General features: G+C 41.2%; 1 protein-coding gene across 1 annotated transcript in view; it reads right to left on the bottom strand.

The window, feature by feature from the left end:
• The window catches only part of TPH2 (tryptophan hydroxylase 2), a 50,561-nt gene extending 25,770 nt beyond the window's left edge, over positions 1-24,791 (bottom strand). Inside the window, exons 1-8 of the mRNA XM_065040554.1 lie at positions 24,560-24,791; positions 21,050-21,202; positions 18,044-18,227; positions 17,835-17,935; positions 14,127-14,194; positions 8,618-8,814; positions 6,784-6,919; positions 1,277-1,403 (exon numbers count right to left, since the gene is read on the bottom strand). Coding sequence (XP_064896626.1) covers positions 1,277-1,403; positions 6,784-6,919; positions 8,618-8,814; positions 14,127-14,194; positions 17,835-17,935; positions 18,044-18,227; positions 21,050-21,202; positions 24,560-24,664 — 1,071 coding nt within the window. The 5' untranslated portion in view covers positions 24,665-24,791. The remainder of the gene's footprint in view (positions 1-1,276; positions 1,404-6,783; positions 6,920-8,617; positions 8,815-14,126; positions 14,195-17,834; positions 17,936-18,043; positions 18,228-21,049; positions 21,203-24,559) is intronic.
• Positions 24,792-26,610: the final 1,819 nt, after the last annotated feature.

The following is a 26,610-nucleotide window of genomic DNA, read 5'->3' as shown; positions in this document are numbered from 1 at the left end:
TTCTCCCCAAGCAGATCAGTCCCAACATTGTCCTCTGCAACAAGCCCATGCCATCCAAGGTTATTTTGGGGTGAAAGACTTGGACATACTCTTTTTGGTAAAGTATGGACAAGGACAGCCAGTTAGTTAGCTAGTTTCTCTTGAGGCTGCACATCATGACAAGGTAGGTCTCCTTCTTACTAAGTCCCTTCCAAGCAAATGTGCAAATAGACACACAACTTTAATGATTCCTCCATACAAACAACAGTTTATTCTCTGTGGACATCCATCAAAAAGCCAAGGAACAAACCCTGAAGCATGTGAGTGGAACTGGCCATGAGCAAGACATTGAGCCTTTCTAACACTCAGGAGTGAGGCCCATTTGATCAAATAAATTTGGTGGCCACTTCTGGTGAGTTAAGGAAGAAAAAACTAACAAACAGGTAGAAACTCCTTTTTCAGCAGATGGGACTCTAAGCCACTGCTAAGCCAGTGCATCAAAATTATCACAGTTTAACCGAACCTTGTTTGAATCTGCCTTCAACACCATGCCCAAGTTATTTCTGTGTCCAAGTTATTTCCATGCCCAAGTTATTTCCAACCCTTTAAATTCTCATTGTCCTTCTCATATAGAAAAGCAGTATATGCTGGATAAGATTTAAAGTAACCTATTCTTTTGCTGGTTGTCATAGTTTACTCTGTCTGCTGATACGTGCCTTATCTGATGCAACTCAAAATTCATCTCACATCCATTGGCTAAGGCATTTGACCTTGGTCTAGATTTACTGCTCCACAGCCTTTGCTTAGTAACTACATATTCTCCAACAGGAGCAGTAGCAAGGATGCAACACCACCTTAAAATACATCACACACTACAACACAGTGAACAGCTGCAAAACAGAACAGTGAGTACAGAAATACCAGCGCTAAGAGCCAAAGTGGACACCTGTGGAGGAGCTAACAGTGTAGAGCAGAGAGCAGGCACCAATTCTTTTTTTTTCAAAATTACATTGTTTATGTGTTTTCAGCACCTTAAAGTAGACAAAATCCATCTCAGCTAGCCCTGAAAACTGGTGATTATTGCACATAACAAGTAAAACTGCCTGTCTGAAGACCAGCGTGTTCAGCTTTGCTCCTGCTAAAAACAATGGAAAAGTACCTAAAGCTCTGTGATTGTCACATCATAGTCATCCGCAACCTGAAATCGCAGTCAGCAATAATAAGACAATGCATGTCACTTCGTCAACCAAAGAGGAGGACAGATGAGAGAGCGTGTCACAAAAAGATTTTGACTCACAGTGGCTAATTTCTGAACATCTTCATCAGATGCTCCCAGTGAAGCAAGTCCTATCTCTTGTGAAAACTGTGCAAACTTAGGATCAGCAAGTAGAGGCACATGTCCCAGGAGTTCATGGCACGTATCCCTAAGGGAATGGAAACAAAAAGGGTCATTACAAAAATTAATGCCATAATCATTCCATAATTCATATAATAGATGTCATTTTACATGGGTCTGACTTTTACTTGGAGTGTCTTACCATGAAACATGTTTTTTACAGTGTAGCAATTCTTCCCTGTGTATGGTTCCATAGAAACATACACATTTGCTTCCATTAAATGGGTTATGTGTCATTTAACCCCACCTGTTCCGTGATTTCCCCATCATTTCCAAATTGAGTGGGAGAGCCTGATCACTGATGTCTTCCAGGTTTAGTACCGTGAAGACTGAACTGTCCAAATGAAAGACAGATGTCTCACAAGTACAATTTTGAGCATTTCTCTCCACATGAATCAAGTTCAAAATCCAACATGCCCTCTTTCTCTTCTCCGTTCCCCTTTCCACACCTGGGTACAGCTCCTCAAGCATTTTGCAACTTGCCGCTAGAAATTCAGGGCAATATTTACAGAGGTTTCTGTATGCTTAATTTTTCATTTAGTCCTGAGTTTCTACTGCAATTACTGCGTACTTTTCTTACGTGGCCCACTTTTCACCAAGCAGATTTCAGAAAAAGCAGAGAACCCAAATTGTTTCAGAAAGAACTGCTGTCCACACCTGTAAGTGCATTATTAGTCATGACAAAGTGCAGATATAAGTGTACGAAAAACTGCTAACCAACCTAACGAAAGTGCACATGCATCATCTACAAAAGCTCTCAAACAATTCTGAAAGTTTTGGTGCATTTGTTCACAGAAAATAATGGGCTTGGTAGTAAAGTTCACTTTAAAATAAGATCTGACATTTCCTTTGCTTTTGCCTCTTCAAAGACATTTCTCTCTTTTTCCTAAGCTGTAAACAAATGTTTTAAAGGCAGGGAGAAAACATCAAGTTTTCTACCTTCTATCCAAAATCATCCAATTTGTCTTTTATAAACTATTTTTGTTTGAAAAGACACAGAACCTGACACTTCAGATAAATCATGAACAGAAAAACAACCTTCTATATAAAGTCTCCTTACTCAATACTCTTCACCAAGAAGTCTACATCAACTGTGTTGAGGTAGATGGTAGTAGATAGTCATTTCTGAATACATGCAAATGAAGATTAGCATTTCGGGCATTCCTAGTTTGCCTCACCAAAGCTTAAAAATATAGTTGCAGTATTGGTGGGTCACATCCAAGTCTCTCTTCTCAGCCCAGATGGCCTCACTAACAGGCGCTCAGCAACATTTGCTCATGTTATATTCACACTTTTTGATGAGACTCTAAAGTTGTGTGTGACAAGTCTGAGCCGATTTCATATATGAGTAATTCATTCAACAGTACAGAAGAATTACCAAATCTAATTTGTCTTCCTTCCTAGATGTACATATTTCCCAAAGAAGTAGGGGAGGTAAACAGATACTCTTGTGTCTGACATAATAAAATAAACACGGTCCATGGATACGAACTAGAGGTTCAGTTGTAGCAATACAGACTGAATGCTCAAGTTTACTGCGCACCAATATTTTTAGTCAACACCTCAAAACATGTTTGATGTGTACAGCTGGCCAGGAATAGTATCAGACATCACACTTACACAAGGTAAATGGTTTGCATTTGTTTTCCAACGCCTTGTAAAGCTTGTCCTTCCTTCTGAAAGTAAGATCTTTCCTCTCATGTTCCTACATTATTGCAGGTCCTTTCAGAGCTTGGGATATCCCTGATTTCTTCAAAAGCAGCTGGTAAGAAGACTTCTCTTTGGTGATACTCTGAGTCTTGCAAGATAATCAAAGCTCCCTACCACAAGACCCGTAGCTTTGATAGTTCTCCTTCCTCACTGGAGCTCAGACTTGAAAAATTGGCTGTTTCTGTATGGTATCCAGCTCTTTGTTCAGGAGATGATTTGCATCGCTTGAGTGGATAATCAGCAAAGGTTAATGACCCTTCTTTAATTAATTCTTTAATTAATTCAGTTTCAGTCACAACAATTTCTTCTGTCATCTGCAAGATTTAGTTTGCTAACAATAAAAAAGACAGCAGAGAAACGGAGTTTGCAGTCTGATAGACATACCCAGAGAATTCCCAGTACCACACAATTCACTGGAAGAACTTGACTCCTCCAGCCATCACCTTCCAATACAGCAATCGGCCACAAAGCCCATTCTCTGAAAGTCCAGAGCTCTACCTCCAGTTCAAATCTTCACTTCAGAGATTGCTGAGCACTTCACGTACGCAGCACTGCATCAGTCCGGGTATATTTAACTTCATATCAGTAGTTCTAATAACAAGAGCAAAGACATAGTGGGACTGGCTTCAAGTTCCTGGCTTCACGTAAGCACGCTTGTCTCCAGCCAGGCTTTTACAGTAGCATCACTACTCTTAGTACCTAAGCAGGTGTCTACATCTCTCTCTTCCTGTGCTGAAGTCACAACTCCCAGAAACAAACAGGTAAAGATGTGTTACTCTTAGTTCTTCACTGGGACATGGGCTCTTAGTGTCACTTCCAGCCTTGCAGACAAAATCAGGACAGAAAGAGACCAGTCCCATAAACTTGTCTCTGCTGGCAAGGGGAAGAGGGTGAGGAGGCAGAAGATACTTTTCTCATGCCTTTAGCTTGTAGATTCTTCCATTAAAACTATGCAAAAATAGTACTTTGAACGCACAGTTATGAAGAGGGGAGCTTGAAACAAAAACATACAAACAAAAAATAAAACAAAACAAACAAATCTTCCAAGCAGAACCATGAACCAGCATTTGGGATTGTCATTGGAGTCTCTTAGATTTTGATGCCAGTCTGGTCTTTTATAGATAGTCTAAACAATGTAATTCTTCACTTAGCTACCAAGGCTTGATTCTTTTGTTTTATTCAGAAAATAATTAAGTTCCTTTAATTTATTCACACACATTGCTCAGAGAAAATAAGATTTTTGTAATGCACTTTTCACAGCAAAAGATTTTTCTTGGAGTAAATTAGTTAGCAGAGCAGAGGAAATCCATATAGCTCTGTGAATGTAGTGGAAACATAATGAAACTCAGGAAGAAATGTTTTAAAATGCATATAGAAGTGATACAGATCAAACCAAATGAACTCTCTAATTTGTATCTAGCTCTATAGCCTGGGTGCTAAATCTGATGGAAAGCCCACTGAAGTCAAAGGGAATCTTTTTACCAGGTTTATATCATTGAAATGCAACATTCACCAAGCCAGGGACCCGCAGCAAACCTCATTATGGCCCCATATATCAACCAGATCTCAGGGCACTGCAGCTGCTGCAGAAGATGAAGAGCTGTCCCCACTCAAGTCAATTTAGTTTTGCCGTTGGTTTCAAAAAAGTCAAGATTTCACTCTACATTTCTGATAACACTTACTACATGCTCCATCTTAAGGAAAAAAAAAACATTTTAAAAGGGATTTTCAAGATTTTCCTCTGGAGTTCCTGATAGTCAGTACACATTATTTAATTTATGTGAACAAGTAGGGCTGCAAGAAGAGAGTAACATCATTAGAAAATGACAACTTAATTCCTCTGTTAGTCATACTTAGAGGTGTTTAGATCTTAACCTGGATTTTTAAGTTCAGCTCAAACAAGGAATAAAAATCTTCATTCTAACTGAACTATTATTAATCCACAGTGACTTTCCAGACACCATGACCAGATAGGCTAGAAAAAAGTAGTTGCTGTTACTACTAAGGATCAGCTATGATACACTGCATAATTCTGAATGTAAGCAGCATCCTGAAAACTACAGGGGTCTCAAATATACAGATCAATGAACCAGAGAACATCAGCAAAATCATAGATGCACTTAATCGTTTCCTGGATGATGTTCCTTCCTTTGTTCTTGTTGGAGTTATGTACCTAAATCCACTATCAATAGATAAAAATATTCTTCTAGTTTGTATTAAGTTAATGAATGTCATCATTCTTTTGCTGAACATTGGCTGAGACACTGGCTTCCCACAAGAGAGGAAATCATTGGTGCAAAACCTGGTACTTCCTAAGTATAATTTCTTTTTTTTTTTTTAAATACTACAGATATTTTCACATAGACAAGTCCAGCATATATACCGAAGCTCTTCTTCCACGATTTTATGTTGTAGCAATTTGCCTAAAAATTGAAGAGACTAAAGTTCTAATTACAGAGGTTACAAAAGTGAGTGAATTCCTCCAGGGATTGCCACCTCCTTTCCAAGTGAAACACGCACACGAAACCAACCTCGTAGCATTTTAGGAAATCCTTCACCCAGTTCACACGCTGAGGAACAAAGTAGATAAGTGTCCAACAGCACCACCTGGTGACTCCTGACAGGATAATGTTGGAGCATCTTTACATACAGCTTAACAGGCGGTTCCATTAATCCTCTTACCTACAAAAATACTGCTCCATGGTTTCAGCAGTCTATTCACGAAAGCAAAGTTAGGCATGGGTCCAAATGTTTACATACTGGAGCTGAATATATAAGTATGAACTCTTTGTGCAAATTTTGGCAAAAATAAAATACATTAAAATAGTCCAAACTGACCAATCCACAGCTACAGTTTCACGCTAACCGCCTGGTGGCTGATTCACTGCGAAAATGCCATTCCGCAGTTACAAGATCAGTGGATGCCTCTGGTAAAACTGCCTCCGTATTATCTGACATGTATTGTTCTGTTATTACTGCGCAGAGCACGCCATACATAACACAAGACAAGAAACACAATAGCTTCGATCTTTTTTTCCCCCGCTTTTCATCAAGAGACCAAATGCCAAAATATTTCATCCAAACTCGCAATATTGTGGTTTGGAAAAGCTGAAATGCTGTCCCATGAAAGTCATAATTAAAGTGTCTCTTATTTCTACCATATTCCCTGTAACAGGCTTCATATCTAATATCCTCTTTGGGTGAGAGGATAGTGCCTCATGACTTGCTTGAGTTGTGTTATAGGAGAGAAATGAAGTTCAGATGTGGAGTCTGGCCCACAAAAGATAAATGAGGACACAAGAAGATTAAATTCTAATTCTGAAATAAACTTTTGTCAAGGGATTCGGGGCTTTTTTACCAAGTTATTTCATTAGATGTCCACCAAAAAATAAAATTTTATAGCCACTTCTTCAAAATTTGTAGTTGAAAGCTCTATATTCCACTGAAAAATAATCCAGATGATAGACATTTTTTACCCACTATATAAATAATGTAGTTATTTAAGACCCTTGTAAAAAATCCAAAAGAAGCTTTGAAGGAAACTCTGGCTCACTAATGTGAAGGGTTTTGTCATCAACAGTGTTAACTAAATTTTGACCTTTGTGAGAAGATTCCTCTTTTCAATCTTGGCAAATTCAACTCTTAAGAATATAGTGAACTTATTTTTTTTCAGCACTAAAGCAAATGTAGCAACTTACGGTTCCGGTGTGTAGAGAGGATCTGAGCCGTGTCGTATATACTGAGTACAATGAAAAACTCTATATGCTAAGCCAGCTAAAAAATCCCGGGGAGACAGGTATCCGGCAACAGGTCTCACTGTGAAGCCAGACCTTTCTGAAGTGAAGGAGATAACAAAAGACTCTATTATACATCACTATAGCAGTTTTTGAGGACAGGTAATTACCTGTATCTAATTATTCTACTGGAGGCATGACACGGACAATCTTGGCTCAAGATGAGCACACATAATTTTCACCTATGACATACAAGAACTATTTTGCATTGCTAGCATATGTTTAATGGAAACAGATAGAGATATTTCAAAGTTGGTTCGAACATCGTTGTCTAGAAAAGATAGTACGGTACCATAAGTGATGTTCTCAAATCACAGAGTATCTGATTTTTATGTCTGGTACCAAATGGGAGAGAAGTTTCTAAAACAGAAGATGAGTTCTGTAAAATATATTAAAAACTAACAAAACAGAATAGGGTCAAATCTAATCTGTCCGTATTTTTACAGATAAAATACTGTTTGTGATAGTAAAATACTGACTTTCATAGTTGAGGTCCTCATTTATATATATAAGTGTTCCTTTGTCAAATTAGTCCCAGTGGGGAATAATTTCAGACGCAGTGACTTTGAAAAGCACATTTCTCTCCCAGATTCATGCTTTACACTTTCCAAGTGTTCACATGAGAATGTTCCAAGTTTTTTCTTCAACAGACACTGCTATTATTGCATTTAGTCTGCAAATATATTTCCAGAAGAAGTGTGAGGTTTTGAGTTTCTTGTTAGGGAGAAAGAACCTGTAAACTTTGGCATCATTCTTTAGAGACCATAATACAACATATGAAAAACCCAGAAGGACACAACCAAATTCAAAGGGAAAGCAAGACTTTCATTACACATTCTGTATTTATCTTAGTTAAAAAATTTCCATGCACATTTGGGACAAAACACTTTGCTATTTTTTCTCATAACACTTAACAGCACATAACATTTTTTTTACAAACAGCAGTCTTTATAATATGTTAGTTTGTGAACTCCAGAAGTTCCTGAGCAAGAGGGTTAAGGAACAAGCATATGTATCTGAAGAGATCCTTGAGGAGAAAATACTAACTGAACTCTTTATCATCTTTTCCTCTGCAGGTTAAAAACTGCACGTTCACATCTGCCACTTCTTTTTCTGTATAGGATACATTTCCACTACAGATGAAAAAGAAGGTTAATTTCAAACTTAAATATGTCATATCCTGGCCCCCTAAAAAATAACAGGAAAGAGAAGTACCAAATCACCTATGGAGTCCCACTGTATTTTTTCAACATACAAATACGACTAGTTTCATGAGGTCTTGGGCACTCAGGAAAGTCTTGTCTTCACCTAGGCTGTACAACAATGTGCCAAACATGTTCTACTGTTTAGATTCCACTATTCGGGCATTTTATTCCCTCTTTTACCTGCCTGGGTATTTGGGGGATGCCTGCTGTGGTTATCAGAACACCCACTCTTTGTGAAGGACAAAAGTAGAGCTAACTTTTGTCCCTGTGCAAGAAAACATCACGTGATACGTGTTGATACAGATGTTGAATTCCTCTCATCTTCATACCTGCAGGTACATGTATACGACTGTCTTGACTCAGCAAACTTTCTGTCACAGAGAATGTCAAAGTCGGAATGATACTCCAGACTAAGCCAAAGACCACCGATAATGCTGGGGGTCTTTTCATTCATTGTGCATTGTATTTCATATTAACAGAAACAGAGTTTTCATGAAACTGTATCTATTGACAAACCAAATATGAATTCTTACCTTTAAGAAAAACAGAAACATCTTCCAGCTGAGGCACATTGTCCTCTCTGTATCCACAGTACTTGGTCAGCAGAGGAAAGTTTTTTAAATATTCACGACAAGCATGGGTGGGATAGAGTTTACTGAGTTCTCTGAATACCACCCCCCATGTTTTAATTTCTTCAGCTGTGTACTCCACTCTGGGAATGGGTTGACCACTGTAAAAAATAAAATAATACAAAATACGTTTGTATATAACTAGATTGTGGACAGATTCTGGACAACAAAATTTCTGTGAAAAATATTCTTTAAACAAAGAAAAGCAGACAGAGCCTATTAAAACTATTAAAAACTATTTAAAATGACAACTAGATTCTTTTTTCTTAGAATTCCTTCTTGATGTTATGTTATACATATTACATTTAGTTCTCAAGGACCATATTTCTTCTTAAGGAATGAGTATACTTCTTGATCTTTGTACTTATCAAAGTAGAAAGATGGATTTCTTATACACCGTGTTCATATAGCAGAGTAATATTTCTCTGTTTATTGCCACTGATGCCTTTGCAAGTGCTTAGCTGAAGGTCCTGATTCTGCCTAACCTGTAGATTCAGCAAACTGCTTGCTCTATGCATTCTTTAAAATACATAACACAGTACCATTACCTAGCATTTTACAAAATGAACGGTAGGCAATTGCATAAATGTTTAGAAATGTGTGGATCCAATAAATATATATATATATATATATATATATTTATTGTTTAGACTGTTGTTTACGTGTGCAGATACATTTGGAACCCCAAATTCATGCAGGACTACGTTATGAGGAGAGTCACTTCAGAGCCAACAGCCAATGATGGGTGAAACTAAGCTTCTAAATACATCTCTTTTTTTCCTTCTGCACTGTTCCTCTGCCTCCTCCCCCTAACACAAATGCACAGAAATTACAAAAGCAGGAATCTTCCAGGGTACCTGCTAGTCTGTCTCTGACATACAAGATTTGCTTTGAGTGGTTACAGCTAATTCAAAACCAGCTGCCTGTGTGAAGAGTGTGAAGGGCTCCTTCCAATTTGCACTGCCTTGTATTTAGCTGGAAGGAATCTCCCATGCCATGGTCATGGGCCTTCATATCACATTATTAATTCCCCCTGGAAACTATAAAAATCTTTCTCTGGATTTAATGTTCATATACTCTAGTATGCAATCTGTGCAATCTGCCTTCTCCTCAGGTATCCTCTTTTCCCACACTGTAAGCAAGTACAGAGCAGCAAAGGAATTCACAGGATCTCCTTCCACCCCATCAGCCCCTGTCTCCCATTCCCTTGCCACAGGGTGGGCAACATGGGTGCTCCCAGCCCAGTGCTGTGGCTTTCCCAGTGTTGCAGACAGCAGCCAAATGGGAATATCAGGCACAGGGAATCCCAGTGCAGCAGGAGACATGCAGCACTGGGCTTCTGCTGGGGCTTGGCTCTCCATCCCAGCAGTCGCCCAGTTTGTAATCCTGTCTCCACTGTATGAGGCGAGAAGGAATGAGCCCTCACGTCACACGCAACTGCTGCTTTGCAGTTCCTGCATGCACAAGAGAAGAGCATCCATCCTACATTCATTGTGGCTGTCCACTCACCTTTATTGAAAACTTAGTATTTAATCCCCTTGCCTTTCAACTGTGTCGAAGGATTTTGATCCATGGAAGTATCTGCCACTCCGAGGTTACTTTGTATGAGGTACTCGTTAAGGACTCACTGAACATTCAATATATCCACGAGTTCCCCTTCAGTCACTCTTTTGCAGACGTGACGAGAATTGCAACCCATTTAGTGACTCATTTCTCACCAACAGAAGCTGTGTTGGGTCTGTGCCCACTCTGCGGTGGGAGTCAGTCCTTCAGGTCTAGTATCTTCACTTTTGCACTTTATCAGCATTAAGCTGCCTGCCAGCTCATGGAAAGCAAAACACAGCTACTCTAAAGTGTACCGTACATGACGGACACAAGCAGGTTGCTGCTCCATCCACCTGGGGTTGCCAGAACACGGTGCAGTGGCCTCGTCCCTTTTCCTTAGACCCAACCTCTGCCACAGATGCTGTCAGTACAGTCAGCACTGGCCCAGCAAAGAGGAAGAAATGTGTGCACCAGGGGAAAAACTCAGGTTTCTATTTAGCCTGTCACTAGAGAGGGATAAACACAATAAAGGATCTGAAGCTTGTTCACTGCTCACTAAAAGGTTTATAACTTAGTTATTGTTTCAATTAATTCATTAGTACTGAAGTAAGGTTCGCTGAACGTTAATTCCTTAATAGGATTTATGCCTGGGAGAGCTGATCTTATTTCCAGCTGATCATGATATTGCTTTCTTTATTGAGAGGATCAAGGCAGCCAGACTTGAGGGAGGACCTGTGCTGTTCTCACTCAGCTCTGCAAATCTCATTTTTCTCACTCTCTTACTTCAACAAGCAAGACCCACCTGGCACCCAAACTTTTCCATAAATCACAGGAGTGGCCAGCCCGCACAGCCAGTTTTCTTGTGACTGAGAAAGATGACTCTACAAGCTAATTTATCCTGAATTTTTATTTCCTCTTATTAAAATAGGGTCTTTCCATTTTGCTATGGTGATAAGCTATCAACTTATATTATGAATTCCCAATTAAACCTCACATTTTTCCTCCAGATTTAATTTTCTCAACACTTTTGCAATCCCTGATCAGTCTCAGAGGACTAATTAGCCAGATTAACACATTTTAACTATCTTTAGGATAGAAGCTAAGTGAAGGAGGGATTAGGTTTTTTTTTGGTCCATTTATTTCATACAGCTGATCTTCACTGCTGTACTCTATTAGCATGTCTTTCCCTCTAACATCCAGCACATATCTGCTCCTCCAAGTTAATTTCTTAGTGGTTTTTTCTCTCTCTCCCCACTACAGAAACCTCTTTATGTTCAACCAAGGCAGAACATCTACCACTATAGAACAGCAGCAATTCATAAAAGAAATGCTGATCCAGTATTTTCAACTCCACATTTTTTTTACAGAGCAAATTTCTTGCAGCCAAATCTCTTTGTTATGTGTTTTAAGGAAAGAAGTGTGGAGGGTTTTTTACACTGGAAAATGAAAAGTAGAAACACATTAAGACTCAATAAACAATTAGGAAGGTCACTTACCTGGAAGACACTGAGAGGTTCAAGACAATGCTTTGAACTTATCTCTAAGGGAAGCAGTCCTTACAACAGAGCTGTTCTTTTTTTGTATAAATAAGCAAATAGACATTAGACCACTAAAGAGGGTGTGATGAGACTGCAACCTAGCGTTGAGACACCTACATTAATTCTGAGCCCCCCAGGGCAGCAGAAGCAGCTTAGCTGTAGCAGCACAATGTCCCCCCTGAACTGATCTTTTGTTAGCCTGGCTTAGGCTGAGCTCTGGGATGCTGGGAGTAAATGTCTCCCCAGGCTTCTCCACAGGAGTTCTCAGAGAGAGACCAACTGTTCAGCCCAGCAGATACAGCACATCCCTGGGGTTAGAACAACCACTGCAGCAGACACAAGGAGCATGAACGAGATTTTGCCATATCTCAGGTTAACAGCCCTAACCACTGGCCTCCCAGCCATTTTGTGGTCCCTGGGTGAAAATATTTGATGCATCTTGTTTTCCCTCTGCTAATAATAATAGGAAGAGTTTAAAATCTTTTAAAGGTTTGAAAAAGTCAGTGGGATGAAGGAGTACTTCTGAGCAGTTTTGCTGAAGTACAAGATCTGACTCCCGAATAACCTCTGGTTTGGGTTGTTTGATTTTTGCAATGTGCCTGCAGAAATGGTTCTTGAGCCTTCAAAATCTAAAAAAATAAAAGTTTTTTCCTTTATCTGTTTTTCTGGGAATATGCAGGATTACTCCACATGCTTTTTGGGAAAAGACATTCCTCATTGGTTTCAGGGTGAAAAAAAACCCACCTTCATAGCAGAGGACAAACCACTGCTTAGCGAGCCAGCTGCACGATCTTTACAGCACTTAGGCAGCTGAGAAGGAGAAGGGAGGAAGATATTTCCAGCAACTTAGCAGCTGTGAAATGTACGGCACTACTGCTACCTTCATGGGTAAACAGAGAACTACCTGACTTACTGAAAGATCTCTAGGAGCACACAGTCTGCTCTCATCCACAGGCACCTGCTTGACATTTCAGACTGCAATAAATGCTAGGCAAGAAGAAGTAACTCTACAGCAAGCATTAAACTGAATATATACATATATATATATACACATATATAATAAATCAATCAGCTCTAAACAAACAAAAAAAACTGCCTCAATTTACATTTGAAAGATGGCTAAATTTAGAAGGTACCTGGGTCAGCCTAGGATGCTTCTCTACCAGTCAGTGCCCTGACCCCAGCAGGCAGCAGCTCAGTGTGCTGGGTGATTGTCATGAGCATCCAGTTAAACCATGGGTAGAAAAATGGGAACACTAGCACCTACGCACTGATTGGTAATAGCTTAATGACAGGAATGGGACAAGAGTAAAGGAGGAATATAATCAAGATTATATTCTCACAAAGCAGAGTTAATTCTCCTGTTCTCCAAGCCTTCTGCAGCCTGTATATTACCCTCATATTAAAAATGAACAAACAAACAAACAAACAAACAAAAACAGAACTGAAAAACCTTCAAAAATCCATTTATTAATTGCTTCCTGACAAGATGTGCCTTCTATGAAGGGAGCAAAAATTGTTGTGTTTTATAATCTTTAAACAGCACGGGTACAAATCTCAAAGGACAAAAATGAAAAACCTGAAGAAGTGTGGTAAAATGGAAAAGATTAAATTAGTGTGTTCTTTCCATTGAGAACAAGGGTGTGGGCCTGTTGCAAATAAAACCTAGAGTATAATTAGAACTAGTTGGATGCTTCTGTGACAAGAAAATTGCAACACAGGAGGTATTTGTAGGTAGCCCAGAAAGTTAACTTCCAGGGATGATAGTAATTTGAAAATACGGACTTGACATGGGAAAAAAAAAAATCAAAATGAGAATACATACCAAGTGTATTTGTGCACAGACACCATCTTTACTACCTATGTAGAAATCCATTGACTGAATTCTGAGAAGTTTAGAGCTGTGTTGGCAAAACTGATAGATGGCATTTTGCAGCGGCCAGTATAGCAAGCACATGAAAAGAAAATAATATTTTCAGTTTTTAGTAAGCTCATTCAGCTTTGTGGGGACACTAGGTATGTGTGATTCACTAGTGCCTGAGTTTGTCCTTAAGACATCCAAGCATTGGTAAAAGAGTGTCTGAAGTTTAAGCATCTATGAATAAAATGCTGAGGAGGAAGCGCTTACCTTTCAAATGCTCTGCTTGGCCGTATCTGTACCAATAATGTAATGGGATTTCTAGCATCAGGTTTGTCTTTTATAGCCTACACTAAATTAGTCAAAGTTTAAAGGATGACTTTTTCTACTGTTAAACTTCATCCTACAGAATTAAGTACAGCATGAATTCTAACTAGTCAGCAGCATGGGGAAGAATTATGCCAGTACTTACTATTTATAGCTCATGGCAACATCCACAAAGTACTTTCTTCTCTGTCGATAGACATTGTCTTTAAATCCCTTAAGCAAAGAAGAAGAGAGTAATTTACAATAAGGACAGAAAATTAGCTGTAAGAATTACAAAATAAGTCATTAAAGTGTTTATTTAGTACCTAATTGTATTATATTTTGATTAACACCATCTACTGACTGCAAGGGAAGATAAGGATTTTTTCACTTTTTCCCCACCAAAGTCCCATGGGAGTTTTTTTCAAGACAAGTTAGTGCATAGCTAAAGAAAATCACCCAAGATGCTGGAAAAAGGAAACTTTTTCCTTGTCATTTCATCTCACTCAGGTTTTCATTAATCTGAATGGAGATATACACACAGGGAAAGCAGAATAATTGGCCTGTCCTTAATACATCTTTCTTCACCAGAAGAATCAAGCACCCAGAATTCACACACAGTTCATTTTGAAAATTCTACTTCGGCAGTTACCATCTTAACCAATGCATTAGAGACTGAACCACCAGCCTCAAGCAGCAAATATGCATATTGCTCCCATTTGAGTTACAGAGGAATGGCTCAGGGACTACAGTAGGCTCATACCTTTTGCATAGTAAGTGCAAAAAAGAGCTGTACAATACATATATAGCAGCCAGTCACAACCCTTTGAGCTATTCAAAACTAAAATAAAATCTCTTCTGTACCTGTAAAAGACACTTCAGGTTTTGGACTACAAATAGAGTTATCTATTTTCAAGGCAGGACTGTCAAACTCTTGAAGATAAAAAAGGGTAAAAAGTTTATCTGAGTTCCCTAGTTAGTAGCCCAGAAAGTGCGTTTAAGTGTTTCCTTACTGCTCACGTGCACAAACAAACCACTGAAGGAAATGAAAAGATAACATTGTTTGATTTGAAATATTTGTGTGAGTTCCCAGAAAACTCAGAAGGCATTTTATTTTCCCATTACCAAAGCTGCAAAGGCAGCTACTGAGGCAGAGAAAGGGAGGATGTCAAAGGACTGAAGAAAACCCTCAAGCCTCCACTCCTACACAGAAAAGTTTTTTGACTGGGAAAAAGTTGCTGCAGTCTGGCAGAGCCTCTTTGTCCACTTAATACCTTCTGACAAAAGCACTCAGTTACTCAGCTGCAGACTGTTCAAGAGCCCAAATGGGATGGAAGGCAGCACAGGGGTCTGAAAACACTGTCATGAGTAGTGAAACTGAGACTGAAAACATTAGTCAATATAGAGTGGGTTAAGGCTATGCTGCTGAAGTGCTGTGCTGGTTCTGTAATAGGGTAATTCAGTTTGGTCCTCCGGCACCAACACGCCACTGCTGAGGAACAGGGCAGGCACCAGAAGTAGCCTTTGAAAGGTCAGTCACAAATTTTTACAGCTTTTTCCCCCATCCCTAATACCTGGCATGCTGCATACGCTAACAAATGGTGTGTAAATTATGTTTATAAGAGTTCCCCAAGTGTAAAATATATATTCATGTAATGCAAATGTCTTTTTTCATTGTAAAACTGAAAGCAGATTTTCAGCAGAGCACTCAAGTATTTAATGAAGGCACCAGCTCAGAACATAAAACAGTATCAAATGGCCCATCACAGTCATTGACTCAAGGCTAGAATGAGCCTGCCACTAAGAGCTCTGTTTGAACCAAATTACTGTTAACGGTTAAAGGCAATCAACAGACTTTTCCATTCTAAGAAAATGCAAGGTAAATCCTTGTTTATCATCAGGAAGTACATGGCAGAAACCAGGATCCAGGAACACGCTCCCGGGCTGCAGGCCCACAGTGTGGGAAGGGCTCACACATGGTAGAGGTGGCTGGGAAACAAGTGAGACAATAATGCTTGTCATGGCAGATCCAAGAGCAGGTGACACCAGGGACAGGAAGTGGGGCTGCCAGAGGACATCACGTTGTCATCCATTTGCTTGAGTGTACAGACATGAGGGTCTGTGCCTGAGCCCCTGCCACAGCACAGCCACTGTAGGAGCTGTGGAGCAGACAGGACAGAAAGTAGCAGTCCAAGTGTCATTTCTGCACTGACATAGAGTCCCAAACCCAGGGCCACCAGGAGTACCTGCCTCTCCTCAGCCAAGGCAGTCACCAGGGAGGAGTCGGCACAGGCACTGTAATAACATGGTATAGCATAGATGCATCACCAGAGAATCCCCTCTATTCTGCTCTGGTGAGACCCCACCTGGAGTTCTGCATCCAGCTCTGGAGCCCTCAGTACAGGAAAGACATGGACCTGTTGGAGAGCAGCCAGAGGAGGCCACCAAGATGATGAGAGGGATGCAACACCGCTCCTATGGCTAAGAGAGTTGGGGTTGTTCAGCGTGGAGAAGACAAGGCTCCGGGGAGACCGTATTGTGGCCTTTCAGTACCTAAAAGCGGACTGTAAGAAAGATGGAGACAGACTTTCTAGCAGGGTCTGTTGTGATAGGGCAAGGGGTAATGGTTTTAAACTAAAAGAGGGGAGATTCAGGCTAGACGTGAGGAAGAAATTTTTTACACTGAGGGTGGTGAAACACAGGCCCAGGTTGCCCAGAGAGGTGACAGATGCTCCATCCCTGGAGACATTCAAGACCAAGCTGGATAGTGCTTTGAGCAACCTGATCCAGTTGAAGATGTCCCTGCTCATTGCAGGGGGTTGGACTAGATGACCTTTGAAGGTCCCTGCACAACCCAAACTATTCTATGATCTTCTGAACTGATCCTTCTGCTGTCACTTACAGTCTCTTTGGGGTCATTTTTCACCACCTTGCACAATACCAACAAAATGTGTGCAACAAAACCCACACGAGACTCTCACCTACAGATACAGTTCAATGTGATTCTATTACAAGACAACTTTATGGCCAGGTATCTTAGTTCATTACCTATTTCTTTTCAGATGGAAGTTTCCTACAATACCAGTTTTATCCAGATTATTTTACTTTGGAGTAGGAATGAATACAACTAGCTACCACCAGTGTCTTTCAGCCCACTAATCCAAAGGTAGAAACTTGGATTTATAACAAATGAAAATGTTATTACACAAATGCTTATCATCATCCGTCATCTTGACACTCAAAAGTTAAGCATTTATGGACATCAGCCAAAATAAATAAAACAATAACAAATTATTTTTTTGCCTTTTGCACTGAGCATTTGGCACTATTGCAGACTCGGCTTGTGTGAAATGTCTCCTGTCACCCAAGTCAGAAAACAATGTGAGACACCTTCCCATCTGCTGCATTCATGCAGAAATGGGAATGTGTTTCTCTGATTTATTTTGCAATTATCTCTTGAGTGCACAAGGAAGCCTTCCTTTATAATTCTTTCTTCTCCGACACCTAGGTTAGTATCAGCTCTTAGCTAAGAGCTGTGATGGGACTGAAGGTCACATTGACCTAAACTAATCAGAGTCGAAAGCTTCTGTCAAGTAGATAATTTAAAAAAAAAAAAATAAATAATAAATAAGCAGTACAAAAGGGGCCATAGCTGTTCAAGAGTAACTAAGTTTTCTGAAGGACCTTCTTTTTGGGTGTTCTACTACAGAAAAGGAATATTAATTCACTAAAACCATTGAAGATAACTAAACCCCCATCTTCTGAAAAACACATGCTCAAAAAAGTACTCAAAATCTGCAGTCACCAGGCTTTTTATTTGACTGGCAAATAACCTGAACAAATTACCTACAATACAATTTTATGTTACACTTACAGGGTGATCTGCATCCAGCTCAGATCCATACATCAAAACTCTCTGCGAGCATTTGTCTAATTCAGATATCTTCCTGGGGAACCAAGGTACACAGTCGAGATCTGCAGAAGACAGAATGTGAGTTGAATGTACTGGAGCGTAAGACTATGGAGACACCCCCGCAAAACATTTGTCAGTGTCTAAACCAAGTGAGAGAAAAGCAGCCTTGCCTTCTTCATCAGTCCAGATGTTTTCCGGTGGATCGAGAGATACAATATTAGTTTGAAACTTGAGCAACTGGATTAGTTCATTAAATTCTTTCTTACTGCAGTCACAGTCCACAAAAATTTCCACCTCCGAGCTCCTTCTCTTCGATTTTCGTGATTCAATATGAACCATACTCACATGTTTCTCCTGTGGAAGGATGAAATAGCATATGAAATGTAGACATACCAGCTAGAAGGGAAATATTGATGGCATGTTCCTTAGGAAAGATTTTCCTGGTTATTAAAAAGTGTTTTCATTTAAAGTACTCCCTCTAGAGCTACATAACTGGTTAGTCACACTTATTTAATAACAAAGACAAAAAAAAAATCTGTATACTGAATGTAAAATTAATACTATTGTGTTTAATGAAGAAAGTTAACTTATGATCTAAATTCATCTAAAAAGGCAATCTTTTATAAAGGACAATATCGCTTCATAATTTTTAAAGAGGAAACAATTATAATGCAATTGTATATTTACCCTTGCTAAACACTAAATGCAATTTTATTAGGCAATGTGCACAATAATGCAGTTAATTTAACTGTATTTGAGTGTGATTACTTAGACGCTATTAAATGTGTACTACTTCAGCATCTCTCATGAATACATGGGAGAAAATATTTATTTTTTTTTAAGGATTACTGTATAAGACTCCTCATCTCTCTCTCTTGCAGCAACTATGGATTACCTGGAGTGGTTCTAGTAATAAAATTAAAATTTGATTCAGTTCATTCTCTACTATAATGTCCTCATCAAAACTAAACACATAAATGTATAAATAGTTTTAGCATTAAAATTTTCCTATGGGGTATCTCTCCCACCACAACCACTGGTCTGCCAAGGGTGTCGTACAGTGACAGGCAACCATAATGTGTTATGGCTAACCTGATCTAGTATTGTGACAGCCTTGCTTCAAAACAGGAGGTTGGACTAGACAGCTACTCTCAACCAATATTTCTATTGACTCTGATTTTTCCTTTTTTTGCCAAACACAAACTATCTGTTACTTTTCACAACTATTCTTTCACTTACTCAGTGAAGCCAATAAAACATTTTTTAACTTCCAAATGGGGAGAACTCTGTGCTTGTACTTCCACCTGCCTGCCATATTTTGCAGAAATGTCCATTTCAGGTGAAGGTCTCCCCTGGTACAGCCAACCAGCAGTCTCTGCTTTTACACCTCTGGATATAGGTACATAATTCTTTAACTGGCATGCTCCAAAAGGTATGTATATGGTGTATGTCCTTAGCTAACCCATTCACATAACAAATCCATGGAAGGAAAACACTCCAACTGCTGAGGGTTCTGAATCTGCTATTTGTAAACTGGCAGATTACAAAGCCGAGCAGGATCATTTTGACGATCTACTCCTGAATAACAGAGGCCACAGGACTTCCCTGCATGTTCTCAGCTGACACAGAGCCACCAGTTTTAGGCATTCTCTTGGGAAGCCAGACAAGTGGCTTCGATCTACCCTAGGCTGAGAGGAGAACAAAACCCGAAACTCCCCTTCATGGTACTCAAATCATTAAGTAACTCCGTGAATGGGGGTGCATTGAGTGCACTCTCAGTAAGTTTGCACACAACACCAAATTGAGTGGGAGTGTTGATCTGCTGGAGGGTAGGAAGGCTCTGCAGAGGGATCTGAACTGCCTGGATCAGTGGGCTGAGGCCAATTGTATGAGGTTCTACAAGGCCAGGTGCTGGGTCCTGCACTTTGGTCACAACAACCCCAGGCAGCGCTACAGGCTCAGGGAAGAGTGGCTGGAAAGCTGCCTGGCAAAGAGGGATCTGGGGGTGTTGATTGACAGCAGCTGAACACGAGCCAGCAGTGTGCCCAGGTGGCCAAAAAGGCCAACAGCATCCTGGCTTGTATCAGGAATAGTGTGGCCAGCAGGACTAGGGAAGTGATTGTGCCATGGTACTCAGCGCTGATGAGGCCACACCTTGAATCCTGTGTTCAGTTTTGAGCCCCTCACTACAAGAAAGACACTGAGGTACTAGAGAGAGTTCAGAGGAGGGAAAGAAAGCTGGTGAGGAGTCTGGAGCACAAATCTGATAAGGAGCAGCTGAGGGAACTGGGGCTGTTTAGCCTGGAGAAAAGGAGGCTGAGAGGAGACCTTATTGCTGTCTACAACTACCCTAAAAGAAGTTGTAGCATGGAGGGTGTTGGTCTCTTCTGCCAAGTAACAAGCGATAGGACAAGAAGAAATGGCCTCAAGTTGTGCCAGGGAAGGTTTAGATTGAATATTAGGAAAGAATTCTTCTTGGAAAGAGTTGTCAGGTATTACAATTCCTCTCAGTTTTCTGTCAAACAACCTGGTTTCTGGCAGCCTCCCTCCTGGGGGGTTTAACTCACCCTCTTTTCCTGGGCTGGGGAATCTAGATATCGACATCAGCCTTGGGAATCTGCTCCCAGAGCCAGCTCCTGTGAGTTAGGATTGGCAATGCCCAGTGCTCCCACACTTACACCCCTCTGATGGTTTGGCCTTAGAAACCGACACTTCACTATTTACATTCTAGTTAGATACATATAAGCCCTGACCCTGCAAGCACTTAAAGGTGCATTTACCTTCATGACCAAACATTGTCCTGCAGCAAGGCTGCCACCGCCACCTAACTGTATGTAATCCAGATTCTGAACTGCTCTCTGAAAGTGCCTCCTTTCACTGTGGTCTCCACAGACAACTTTAAATCTAATTTACCGTGTTGAGAATCACACGTCGAAAATCTAAAGCGAATAGTGTGAACATTGGCATCACTGTTAACCTGTATTCCAAAAAACTCTTCATAAGCCCAAAATGCTTTGTTGAATGGTCCATAAAGTTTTAAGTTACTTTTATTCAGTTCTGCAGAGTCTAACTGCTTTCTATTCCTTCCATCATGGTTCATTAGATTTATGCCAACAACTAACCTGACCTCAGTAGCCTTCCTCAGTCCAGTCAGTGTAATGATTTGTAAGCTTTACCTGGAAGAGTCGAAGAGCTTTCACCAATCCACCAACTTCATTCTTCAAGGAAAACACCACGGCTGTCTTTCCACCTTCAGAAACAGATTCACCTTTCCCATTTCCCTTATTCCCTTTCTTTTCCTCATTTTTCCCAGAACTCGATCTGTTTAGCTACAAATGGACAAAGAACAGTACCATTTCAGACACAAACAGGCACTTCCCAACATTTAGTCCTTTTACACAATGAGAAATTTTTGCTAGAAAATAGCTGTATGGAACTCATCCAGACTTTATTTAAAAGGTAATGCATTTGCTTCTAACCAGAACCACGGGTCAAAGGCAGCTGTTAGAGACAACTGTATAAGAGGCCAGTCTGTTAAAAGGATCTTAAGGAAAAGCATATGAATGTTTGGGATACAAACATGAAGCTATTATTAGTGCAATGCTAACAAATACGAAGCACATGGAGATGATCTGAATTACTGCAAAGCCTGTAGTGATGCTACCCTAACCTGAATATTGCTGCAAAACTGAAGTGATGCTATTCTAAGCTGTACCAGTCAATTTATGATGATTTATACTCCTCTGTATTTTTGCATTAACGACTAAATTTAAAACATAAACTTCATGTTCTCTGTTGTAGCACAAGTAATGTTGTCATGTAAGGTTATTTTTCCTAAGAAAACAAATCCTCTTGTTTATAAACACAGGCACAGAAATACAAGCTTAGACTGTACCTCCCAGATGAGCTGGCTGAAGAACTCAAGAAAACAGAAAAATCACACCATCCTTAGTCACTCCTGCATTCTTCTCTCAATTTGTGGGTCAAAGATTGCTTGAAGCCGAATTTCTGCCAGCATTTTCCAAAACATATAATCTTATCAGCTTAAGTCTTGCCAGGATGCCAACAGTATGTCCTTTATAGACAATTTTTCTAAGACTGACCAGGATTTTTAGAAAACATCCTGCTTTTTCCAATAGCCACATTGTGAGTCCTGGAGATATCTGATCTCCAGTGAGGTGCTAACTGCTTTTTTATCCTCCATAATATAGTCACTAAAAATGTGAAGATGTAAATTAGGAATCATATACAACTACTTCATGTGGATTAAATTGTCTTTTGGTAAACTGTAAAGCAGCTGACGGAAAATAACCCCAAAACAAACGACATTTTAAAACATGTAACACCTGATAAAAGCCAAGTTAATCCTCTATTCTCATATTTTCCCTACAGGTAGGTTATCCCTCTTGCACAATGCCTGTGGACCTGCAATGACAGACTTCGGCAAAAGCTCTCCTTGTGATTCTAGATGATTTTACAGTATTTTATCAAGGGCTTCGTGACCCAGCAAAAAATTAGTAAGGTTCAGCCTGATTCCTTTTCAATCCGGATTATATTAAATGGTTTTCTTAAAATTTGGTATCGCTGACAGTAACAAGGTATTTGCATCACGTCCATTTTAATGCATCCACATGGTTCATGTCAAATTGGTTTAATTTTTCACCTGATCCTAGTCCACTCTGAAATATCTCCCTCTACTGAGCAGAGCACCCTCAGCCCTCAAGTCAGCTCCCACTGGATCTTCTGAGATTTTTTCTTAAGGTATAAGAATGCAGTGAATTAGAAAGAGGGCTAGTTATATTGCATAAACTTACCAAAGGCCACTCTTTAAACAGCTCAGGTTAAACCAGCCACACTTAAACTAGTTACTGGACATGCTAAAAAGTCTCTGTGGTCTTCTCTCATCATTTATTAGGCTACACAAAAACAATGTGGAAAAGCAGTTATGACTGTAGAATTATATATATGAGGGTTTTCAAATATGTTTATCTTTCAGTAATTGAGCTTATTTGATTCTGCTTCATAGGAGGTTTGCTCAGGGATAGTTTAGGAAAGGTCACTTTTGTTTTGACTTAAATAATATTTGGGATTTGACTGAGTCATTTTCACACGCATCAAGCACACACAACGTCCACATAAAGTGAAAAAGATGCTTTTTTTACAGCATACATGATTTTTCACTGTGTGTTGCTTTCTGGAAGCTATGTGCTGAGGGTCATGTAATCAAATGAGTGCCTGAGAATCCCAATATCATTGATTCCCCTGGGAAATGAGAGCACTTGGCACTTTCCAAAACTGCCACAGGTTCCCTAATACTCTCAAGTGAGCGTTACCTGAATTTATGACTGAAAAGACCCTCTCAAGCACATAAAAAACAGAACACTTATTTGTTATGAGCACAATAGAAGAGATTGTGATATTGCAAGAACTCAAATCTTATCAGCCATGCTCATTAGTACACTTCATCATGAAATCATGACTAGCAGATCAACTTTCCTAAGGAAAACAGATTATCTGGAGCAAGCACAAGTACTCACGAATAAAAGTCATCTGTAGCAGAACTCAGTGAAGAAAGTAACTCAAATATAGAGACAGTAAAACAGATTTATCCCATTCAATTCAATATTTCCGATAGAAGCAAAGTGTGCATAAATAGGGATGTTTCACATTTTACTATGCAGACAGTAGGCCAGTTCACAACTGATACAAACTGGTGTATAGTCTTGGTTCTACTCAAGTGATCCGAATCTTCATGTGTTGCAAAATTTTATAGGAGGCAAAGTCTTCATAATTCTAACTATCTCACATATCCAGAGCAGTTTACATTATTATTACCTATTAACATTCTTTTTTCTTACTAAAGCACACCTGTTCAAATACATTTGCTTGTGAGCATACAGGAGTTTATCCTGTGCTTGAAAGGGACCCAAGCACCTGTCGCACCCATATCACCATCTTACAGAGATCTGCTCCTACCTCCCAACGAGGTTTTCAACAGGGAAATGCATATCCCCTGCACGATGCTCCCGCGCTCCTGCACCCCGGCTGGTCGGCAGGAGCTGGGAGACCCCAAATCCAGCTGCTCAGCGGCGAAAGCACCACAGGCACCAACGCAGTTTAAGTGCATACAATTTGCATATTGCCAAAAATGTTTTGCACATCGTGCTGCAAGGTTTGTGAGTGCCTTGAAAGAGCGGATTCTGCTGACACAGCACTAGTACATAAAGTCGGCAGGAATTATTGAAGTTATTATTGTATATATATAAAGTTATTATTAAAGTCGGCAGGCTTTCAAAATTCAAGCATTTAAAATGTCCTAACTGGACATCAATGCTTTTATATTATTCCAATAGCAATATGGTTAATTCCTGCAGTAAGGCTTTCGTTTCTAATGAAACTTTTACTACTGTTTGAAGACACGTTTAAGGCAGCGTTTTGAACGAGAGCCGGTTAGACTAAAAAGTTGGTTTCATCGGCTCCTATAACAGCTGAAAAACTATTCACCTGGCCCTAAAGGTGAGAGGAAGGGACACCGGGGCCTCGGTACGGGCCGGCTGAACCCGACCCCTCTCGCCGCTCCCCTGCCCGGGCAGCTCCCGCCCCTGCCCCCGCGGGGTCCCCGCAGCCGCCGCCGCCGCCGGGGGTGGGCCCGGCGGAGAAGTCCCGCTCCCAGCCCCGCCACTTACGGTGAGGCTGCCGACGGCGGGGCGCTCCTCCGGCAGGGCCGAGTCCAGCGAGAAGCCCCTCCGCGCCCAGTACTTACTGGAGAACATCATCATGGCGGGCTGCATGGGGCCGGCCGGGCGGGCGGGGGGCAGCGCCACGCTCTGCCCGCCTGGCCCCGCGGCGGCTCCTTTTATACCCCCCCGCGGAGGCTGATGGAAACCCGATTAGGGGACACCCGTCTCCGGGTGACGAGAGCCGCCGGCAGATGAACGCCCACGGTCCCCGCTTACCTCAGCCGCCGCCGCGCACCGCCGGGGCGGGACGGGGCCGGGGAGCGGTGTCGCCGCCGGGCGCTGCCCAGCCTCGCCGCCCCCGCCCCGGCTGGAGCCCCCCGGGTCGGGAGGGCGGCGGGAATCCCGGGGGAGCTGTGCCGACCGCAACGGCAAAGGACCGCGCTGCGGGAACGGTCCCCCCGCCCGCCCCTGCGGCGACGCCTTCACCTGCCCCTCTTGCCGCTGCCCGCAGGGACCCGCAGCGGGACACAGCCCGGCCCGGGCGGCGGCCTCGGGCAGGGGAACACCGCTTAGAACCCCGCCCGGGAAGCCAAACTAGCCTGGCCTCTAGACATCAGGAGAAGGTTCTTCCCCCAGAGGGTGGTGGAGCACTGGAACAGGCTCCCCAGGGAGGTGTCACAGCCCCAAGCCTGACAGTGTTCAAGAAGAGACTGGACAAGCCCTCAGACACATCATGTGAACTGTAGGGTTATCCTATGAAAGGACAGGAGTTGGACTGGATGATCCTTGTGGGTCCCTTCCAACTCAGGACATTCTATGGTGATTTCACCCGGGACAGGGCAGAGACCAGGGTCACCCTGGCACCATGGCCGCAGGAGCTCTGGCAGGCCCTGGGGATGAGCAGAGCCAGCAGTGCCAGGACAGGGCCCAGTGGGGACATGGGAACAGCATGCCAAAGAAGAGTAGGAGCTGAGTTTCTACACAGAAAAGTTGTGGTGGGATTTTGATGTGAGAAATTCTTTTATATAGAAGCTCGTCTCTCTCTCTGTAGTGCTTTGAAAACACAGGCTGGTCCAGAGAAGATGTATTAAGGGATAGGAATTATATCTTGCAATAAAAGACTTTAACATACCTTATAAATTGAAGGGTGACTGATGACATGCAAAGAGTACTTCCAGTGAAAGAGAATGTTTAGCTGGAAAAAGCTTTTTAATTGAGACAGCAATGGCTGTGTAAGGGCCAGGCTCAGATCATGAGATTCTCTTCCAACCACAACATCGATAAAGCAATGAATCACCTGTGAAGGTAAAACAGTCCCTCACAGATCCCAAAGATCTTTTATGGTTATATGTATATGACCACTTGTCTCTGAAATACTCATCAAGACTTATTTCAAGAATTTGTTTACTACTTAATTTCAGACTACTATAAACTCAGAAATGGTAAATGAGCAGAAGGTAACTGCTGAAGCAATATCTTGACTGCGATGTTAAGGTAGTGTCTCAGTCTCTTAAATATACTTGTGAAATTTTTTAAAGATTTTTAATTTCTCTTACACTAACACGGTGATGTCAAACACTTATTTCATCACTTTCTCACCCTTTTGTGTTCCTCCCTGCTTCTCCCATTTCACAAAACTTTTCCATGACCTACTTTGAATAAATAGGTTACCTTACAGAGTGTAGGACTGAACAATCATAGAACCATAGAATAGTTCGGGTTGGAAGGGATCTTCGAAGGTCATCCAGTCCAACCCCCTGCCATGAGCAGGGACATCTCCAACTAGATCAGGTTACTCAGAGCCCCGTCCAGCCTGGCCTTGAGTGTCTCCAGGAATGGGGCATCTACCACCTCTCTGGGCAACATGGGCCAGTGTTTCACTACTCTCATTGTAAAAAAGTTCTTCCTTACATCTGGCCTGAATCTCCCCTTTTAGTTTAAAACCATTACCCCTTGTCCTATCCCAACAGGCACTGCTGAGCAGTCTGTCCCCATCTTTCTTATAGACCCCTTTGAGTACTGAGAGGCTGCAACAAAGTCTCCCTGAAGCCTTCTCT

Source organism: Columba livia, chromosome 1, assembly GCF_036013475.1.
Source record: "Columba livia isolate bColLiv1 breed racing homer chromosome 1, bColLiv1.pat.W.v2, whole genome shotgun sequence".
Taxonomy (NCBI): Eukaryota; Metazoa; Chordata; class Aves; order Columbiformes; family Columbidae; genus Columba; species Columba livia.
This window is presented reverse-complemented; position numbering and strand designations above follow the sequence as displayed.